Below are 7761 nucleotides of genomic sequence, written 5' to 3'. Positions count from 1 at the left end.
TCCATAACTTTCTGCAGGGCTCTGTCATGTTGCCCTATAATTACCCCTTGGGCAGCAAGCGCTTCCCTGAGTCTGTCATTCTCTGCGGGGTCCATGTGGCCAGAGAATTCTGTGACGTTTGGATACTACTTGGACCCCAAAGCAGAGACTGACAAAAATAAAGTTTCAATGTGTTTAATAAAGGAAGGTAGTCCAAGGCAGGTACTGACGACAGGTAGTGGCTGGCTGCAGTAAGTCCAAAAACAAAGCTGAGGGAAAACGTTCCCGACAAAAACAAAAAAAAAAGCTCCTCAAAAAACTGTGAAGTCAACAACACAGACTCCAGGCTGCAGAAAGGCACTCCGGACCGTGGAACAGCATGTAATTCTCTGGCAGAGAAGAGAGGTGAGGGCCAGGCTCTTAAAGAGCAGGTTGATCATGTGAGTGGGGACAGGTGTGCCTCAACAATAAAAAACACAACAATAAAAACCCCAAGCATAACATAACATATATTTGATTAAAAAAATATTAAGAGTACACACTTTCAGAGGGGGAAAGTAGAAGGTCAATGATAGAAATATAGAATATAAAAAATCAAGAAGATACTATAAGTGATCTCTACAATAAAACAGTTTACTGCAGGATGTAAAAAAGATATTAATAGGAGGATGTGCAAAACAGAAAAACGAATGAACCTTTATTTAAAAATTAAATAATACTTTAGATTAAGGTCTTCTTTTAAATAAGAAAAAAGCTTTGGGGGTATCTACAGATAAATATTAAGCCTGACAAAGTACTTAACGTCTAATATATTGCTTTCCTGCGATGTTAACTATGTTGAAGCACTTATTTTAACTTATATTATACATATGAATTATACTCTTATGTTTGTAGATAGTATAAGAAATATGCAGAATATGACAGTTTAATGGTGGAGGTATACACACATATTGATAGATGTCTTGTAATGCGCTGTTGAGGAACCTCAGCTGCGACCCAAGTTTTTCATTCATTGCATACAACGTAGTTGTGTATGATATGTCAATAAACCTTTGAAAATCTTGAAATCTTGAAAGTGATGTGCAAAATAGCCATAATATTGTTGCGACCCTGTATAGGAGGCTGAGGGTGTCACTCAGGCATCCCCCGTCTCTTGGCCAATCACAGAGCTGCACAGGATGCTGGTCTAGGTGCGGGCCTGTGGTTGGGGGAGCGGACGGGGGAGGGCGGGGAGGTTGTGACGTAGACACGGGTATATATAGGTGTGTGTGTGGGAGTTCTAGTGTGTAAGGTGAAAACCCCAAGCTGTACCTGTTCCTGAATCTGTGATCCTAAGAAATAAGAATTATTAAAGCCTAATAACTGGAAGCCTGTTTTTGACTCCATCTGTGAACGCTAAAATATACAGTCTTTAATTAACTATTAGTAGAGAATAACGAGTAATGAATATACTTTATTTCTCGTTTCCATTCATGTCAATTGCAGATAAATGTTTAGTCTTCTCAAGCACCAACAATCAAATATCTCTCCTGATTGTTGGCACTGACAATCACCTTCCCTGAATTTTACTCAGGTGTAACTAAAGTCTGATTTAAGGGTTGTTTATATTTCACATCATTAATCAGAATCTGCAAAGTTACTCAAATAAGTGTAGTGGAATAAAAATACCAGGTTAACCTCTGAATTGTAGTGGAGTAGAATTACAAAGTAACAATGAGCTGTCATGTGGGTATATACATGTATTAATACTGCGCATTATGGACACAAGCAAATTTCACCCATTTATTAATTATATGTTTTACATTTGATAACACCAATGTGTTTAATACTGGCAACTTCTAATTGTGGGAAAAACGAAAACGTTCAGTAGAGACGTCCCAGAGAACATTTTGTGAAACACAATAGCCAGCATGTGTAGTTCTGGGGGGGCGTTCGATTCCAATTTTGGATAGTCTGGCGTGGTTTCGTTCCATTTCAAACAGCTGTTTGACGCTCTGCGTAACCTTGGCGCACTGCCACTCCAACAGCCAATCCCAGAGTTTGAAGATTAATCACGGGGACTGTAGTCCTAAACGATAGCTGGGGATTATGGGTAGTGTAGTGTCCTTGGCCATCCTACAGATGTAGCGATTAATTTCAGACAGTTTGAAACGAGAGGGCCGTGATTGGTACTTGATCTGCCCTCGCTCAAGGGAAAACCTCCAGCTTGACTTGAGACCGCCCCCGTGATAGATAAATGTAATTATAATGAAGCCAGCTGCAATGGATCATTGATCCACCAGGGGGTGCAGTGGGGTTCCACACTGGAGCTCATGTGAAATAAAGTGAGATACAGTATGCTGGATGTACAGCGGAACTTTGTTAAGATCCATATGTCACGGATATCATACTACTGTGCTAAATAAGAGACATGTAATAATTTACCAAACATCACCATGTTGTTATTTAACAAAATAATTTTGTTATTCGAAAAAAACGAACGGGAGGAAATGCAGCCCGGCTCTCGATTTTTAATCATCATCTTCACCACGATCATTTATGTTTATGTTCGCCGAATTGACATGAAATCACTGACACATATGAATATACTGTATTCAACTTCATTAAAACGTTATTAACGTGCCTAAACTCAGTAATTCACCAAAAATATGTATATTTTAATGGAGCTTCGTCGGTCGATCAGGATCCCAAAGTGTAGCGAAGGGATCCTCATCTGGATGAAGGGTGTTATTTTCCCCATAAGGAACAAGTCGCTGCAAATTATCCCGCTTATTACATGGCCACATTCTCAACAAAGTAACGACATGACTCCCAATATTAATTGAAATGCTTTTATGGATTTAGAAAATGTTTTTATTGATTTAAAAAATAGTTGTATGTATTGATTTAAATTGACATGCATCCAGTAAGAAAAATAGTCCGTTGTTACCATTTTTTAAACAGTCTGAATGAAACGGCAGCTCTCAGCTGTGTATTTACACAACTAATGGCCCATCAACCACAGCTCTCTCCCCCCCTCCCCCCTCTGATCTTTCTTCTCCAGCAGCTAAATTAACAGTAGGTTACTCTGAGTGACCATAGACTGTATGTGACGAGCTTACAGTTAGTGACGTAACAACACCATAAAAGCTGGTGGGTTGAAAGCAATGAGGGAGGTAAAAATAACTAGAATAATTGTGATTTATTTATTGTGGCTTTTATGTTTTTAGGTATAAAATGTTATGTAATTCAGGCTTATAGTTCACCCTTCTCTAAAAGCCTTCAACAATGACAATATTCATTGTAATTTAATAAATCCTTCCAACACACATTGTAAAAAATAGCCTACTGTAAGTTAAGAAATCATTTCAATATGTACATCTTCTGATTTAACAACAATAACATTATAAATAGTAACATAGCTGAACATGGTATTGCACATTTAGCTTTGAGTGTTACTGACCTGAGATGTTTTTATTACATGAATTAAGGTGACTGAGGCTTTTTAACATACAGGGATGCAAACTCATCAGGTATGAAAAAGGTGACAAGGATCCGAGCCCCCGGCTCCCCCACCCCACGGAATGACAGAGGATTTTAGCAGTCAGAATAACTAAGGCAGCAGTGTTAATAATAACAGAAACGCCAAAGAGTCACATCTAATAGAAATATATAAAAGCATTTATTTTAAATTGTGGAGCAGTCAGTTTATAATTTTGGCAGCACTGTTGAGCATTTTGAAAATGTATTTTCATGCCTCTGTGCAAGGCTTAAGTCTTTTTATCTTTATAGCCACATGGTGTAAAGTAACTAAGTTCATAAACTCAACAAGTACTATACTTGGGCAAAATGTTGAGATACTTGTACTTTATTTAAGTATTTCAATGTTTTGCTACTTTGTTCTTCTACTCCACTACAGTTCAGAGGTACATGGTGTACTTTGACTCCACTACATGTATTTAATACCTTTAGTTACTTCACAGATCTGGATTAATTAAGTGAAATATAATCAAGTGTTAAATCAGACTTTAGTTCCACCTGGAGTAAATCCACAAGCTACCCTGCAGTATACAAAGTCATTGAAACTAGCTGCACCTTTACCAGCTTTGAGAACACTTTCATGATCAATCATTATAAAACATATCATATCTATTATTCTGAAATGGACCAATCTGCACAATGACTACTTTTACTGTCACTACTTTCACTATATTTTGATGATAATACTTTTCTACTTTTACTTGAGGAACATTTTGAAATCAGGACTTTTACTGTAACAGAGTATTCCTACACTCTGGGACTATTACTTTTACTCAAGTACAAGATCTGAGTACTTCTACTTTTACTCAAGTACAAGACCTGAGTACTTCTACTTTTACTCTAGTAAAAGATCTGTGTGCTTCTACTTTTACTCAAGTACAAGACCTGAGTGCTTCTACTTTTACTCAAGTACAAGATTTGAGTACTTCTACTTTTAATCTAGTACAAGATCTGTGTGCTTCTACTTTTACTCAAGTACAAGACCTGAGTACTTCTACTTTTACTCAAGTACAAGATCTGAGTACTTCTACTTTTACTCAAGTACAATATATCCCATAAGAACCTGAGGTGACGCGCATGTCACACACAATTTTAGGGTGTAGCAGGGGTGTCACTTCAAGTATACCCTTAATTTCAACTCATATAGTCCTGAAGCGACACCCAAATCACATTTCTGAAAGGTCATGTGACCATTGGGATGACCTCATGTTCAATTAGCAGCCACCTTTCCTGACTGTTTTCTCCACAAGCTAACTTCAGTCTGCCAGCTAATTTGCCCCTCTGCCCATCCTGAGGATAAAAGGTAAGATCCATCAAATCCTATGGTTGAAATATTGGATAACATGTTGTTTGTCGAATATAAATCATTGTTTAGACTTTTTATTTTTTATTCTGTGGTAAAAGAGCAAGTAAATATGTGTGTGACATAGACGTCACTGCAGGCATTTAGACTAAACTGGTAAAAAAAATAAGTGTTGTGACCTATATGTCACAATTAGAAAACGTGTCATTATCTGATCAGTTTACTTAATTCAATTATACTCAGTAATATATTGTTATTATATTATATATATATAGCTAGCTATAACTAGTAATAACTAGTTACTTATACTACTATCTAGCTAGCTACCTACAACATGGCAGGTTTAGGACTAACGTCATGTGGCACTTTACCTCACAGCTGGAAATGATAATTACTGTGCTGTAGGGTAAAGTGCTACCAACGTTACATGATGACATCAGCTGAAAGTCATGATTATTTTCCATATTTTCTTCTCTAGATGAACAGGAAAAATAGGTGGGATGGAGACAAGGACATCCAGAAGATCCTGGAAATAATCCTGGATGGAAACGAAAGTGAGGTGGAGGGATTAGGTGGTGAGGATGAAGATGAGGATGAATTTGATGATCCTGTCTTAGATCCTGATTATCAGGAGGAGCCATATGAGTCGGAAAGCGACATAGGGGAAGAGGAACCACCTCAACCAGAGGGAGAAGAACCTCCTAATGAAGAACCTCCGACTGCAGCATCCCACCGTTCTACTGGCCAAGAAAGATTCTTATGGCGAAAAAAAGCTTTTGAAACACCAGACCACACCTTCAAAGGAGAGAGGGTCCAACCTCCAGATGAGCTCCCCACTCCCCTGCAGTACTTCAGGAGGTTCATTACAGATGAGATGCTTGTGGCAATGATGGAGCAAACCAACCTCTACAGCGTTCAAACCTCTGCCACCCACAAGAACGTGCAGACCACAGTAAAGGAGCTGGAAATCCTAATCGGCATGTACCTGCGCATGGGACTTTGCCAGCTTCCAGGAAACCGTGTCTACTGGGAAAACGACACAAGGATTGGCATGGTCGCTGACAACATGTCACGCGACCGTTTCCAGACCCTCCTCACATCTCTCCACTTCACCGACAACGAGGCTCCATCCAACAGGCAAAAAGGGGATAAGTGCTGGAAGATCCGTCCATGGCTTGACATGTTCCGCAAACAATGTCTCCAGATCACCCCGATGGAGCACAACTCCATCGATGAACAGATGGTCTCGTTCAGAGGAACGCGCTGCCCCATCAGGCAATATGTGAAGGGCAAACCCCACCCCTGGGGATTCAAGATCTGGGCCCGTTGCTCATCCGACGGAATCATAAAATAAAAAAAAATAAATAAAAAATGTGATTTCCAGGTCTATGAAGGTGGCACTGGGAAAAGAACCACACTTGGAATGGGAGGAGATGTGGTCGTCAAGTTGTGTGAAACTCTTCCATCAGGCCAGAACTACAAAGTGTTCGCCGACAACCTCTTCTCTTCAGCCGCACTGGTGCGAGAGCTTCGTCAGCGGCAGATCTTCTACACAGGTAACACACACACACACACACATACATACACGCACACACACACAAACACACACACACACACACACACACACACACACACACAGGTAATAACAACATACCTATGGTCTCATTCTCCTTTGTTTCTAGTTTTGACTCATCTTGTCTTATTCTTTATGTATTACAGGAACAGTCCGCAGCAATCGCCTGGCTGGATGTCAGCTTGAGGATGACAAGAGTCTTGCCAAGAGAGGCAGAGGATCTTTCGATTGCCGGGTGGAGAAAGAGGGGTCCATGGCCATAGTAAAGTGGCATGACAACAGACCTGTCACCTTGATCTCCTCTCAAACAGCAGTGGAACCACAAGACAAAGCTAGGCGCTGGAGCAAACCCCAGAAGGCATTCCTTGACGTCATCCGGCCCAATGTCGTCAAAGAGTACAACACCTTCATGGGGGGGGTGGATCTCATGGATAGATGCCTTCTCCGGTACAAATACCACATGAGATCACGGAGATGGTACATCTACCTCTTCTGGCACACCATCATGGTAGCCCTGGTCAACGCGTGGCTGATCTACAAGAACGACTGCAAGCTGATCGGTGAGAGAGCACTGAATCTAAGAAGATTCCAGGCAGAGGTGGCAACTTGCCTCATCCTCATCCAGGCAAGAAGGGGGCGCCCATCACTTGACATGAACACTCCATCTCCTTCAGCACCTCCCACGAGAAAGAGAGTCCGTGTTGGAGTTCCTGATGATGTCCGTAAGGACCACTTTGGACACTGGCCCGTGAAATCTACCAAGCGTGGCCGCTGCACAGTCTGCAAAACAAATGCAACCACCACCCTGTGTGAGAAATGCGACGTGCGTCTCTGCTTCACAGAAGAGAGAAACTGCTTCAAAGGCTACCATTTCTAAACAGCCAGCAGTAGGCTTGGAAAGGATAGTGTAGGATGACTGGGAGGAGAAGAGGAACGGGAAGTTGTTGAGATTTAGGTGTTGTGGAATTAAAAATATTCCTGGTGATTATTGACACTCTGTTTCACGTGTTCCAAATGGTTCCAAATCTACCAGGCAACATGTTTTCTATTGTTCAGATTGTACTTTTCCTGCTGTTGATCTGAAATAATTTCTAGCCGGACATTGTTTTTTTTATTATTCAAGTGGCATTGGATGTTGATAAAAATAAAAAGTCAGCTACATTCTCAGTCTGATTAATTTTAGACAAATGAAGATTGACATTGACCTAACAGACAAAGATCCACCTCTCACCTGGTCCAGTTTGAAATGTCAGACACCTGGTGTGAAAAATGAATGAATGGCACTTGTTCTACACTAGTAATACATGGCATATTACATATAATAGATATAATACATATTGTATTGTCTCTTGAGGACAGTGTGGGACATGGACATGGTCTTTGAATA

The 7761-nt window shown here is 40.4% G+C and overlaps 1 protein-coding gene across 2 annotated transcripts; it reads left to right on the top strand.

Annotated features, from left to right (window-relative positions):
* Positions 1 to 5021: 5021 nt before the first annotated feature.
* LOC307033892 (piggyBac transposable element-derived protein 2-like) lies at positions 5022 to 7535 on the top strand. Of its 2 annotated transcripts, none has more exons than XM_079672527.1 (2): positions 5022 to 6357; positions 6521 to 7535. In XM_079672527.1, exons 1-2 carry the CDS (start codon positions 6225 to 6227, stop codon positions 7249 to 7251), a joined length of 864 nt encoding a protein of 287 aa, XP_079528653.1. In that variant the 5' UTR covers positions 5022 to 6224; the 3' UTR covers positions 7252 to 7535. Both variants share the same exon structure in this region; 1 of them encodes a protein (XP_079528653.1).
* Positions 7536 to 7761: the final 226 nt, after the last annotated feature.

This window comes from Notothenia rossii (genome assembly GCF_949606895.1).
Source record: "Notothenia rossii genome assembly, chromosome: 3".
In the NCBI taxonomy this organism is placed as follows: Eukaryota; Metazoa; Chordata; class Actinopteri; order Perciformes; family Nototheniidae; genus Notothenia; species Notothenia rossii.
This window is presented reverse-complemented; position numbering and strand designations above follow the sequence as displayed.

What these genes read in the sequence shown, in the direction of transcription:
- LOC307033892 (XM_079672527.1), top strand. Translation starts at nt 6,225, where the DNA reads ATGGGAGGAGATGTGGTCGTCAAGTTGTGTGAAACTCTTCCATCAGGC. An exon ending in GCGGCAGATCTTCTACACAG is followed by an intron (nt 6,358 to 6,520) that starts GTAACACACACA and finishes TATGTATTACAG; the next exon opens with GAACAGTCCGCAGCAATCGC.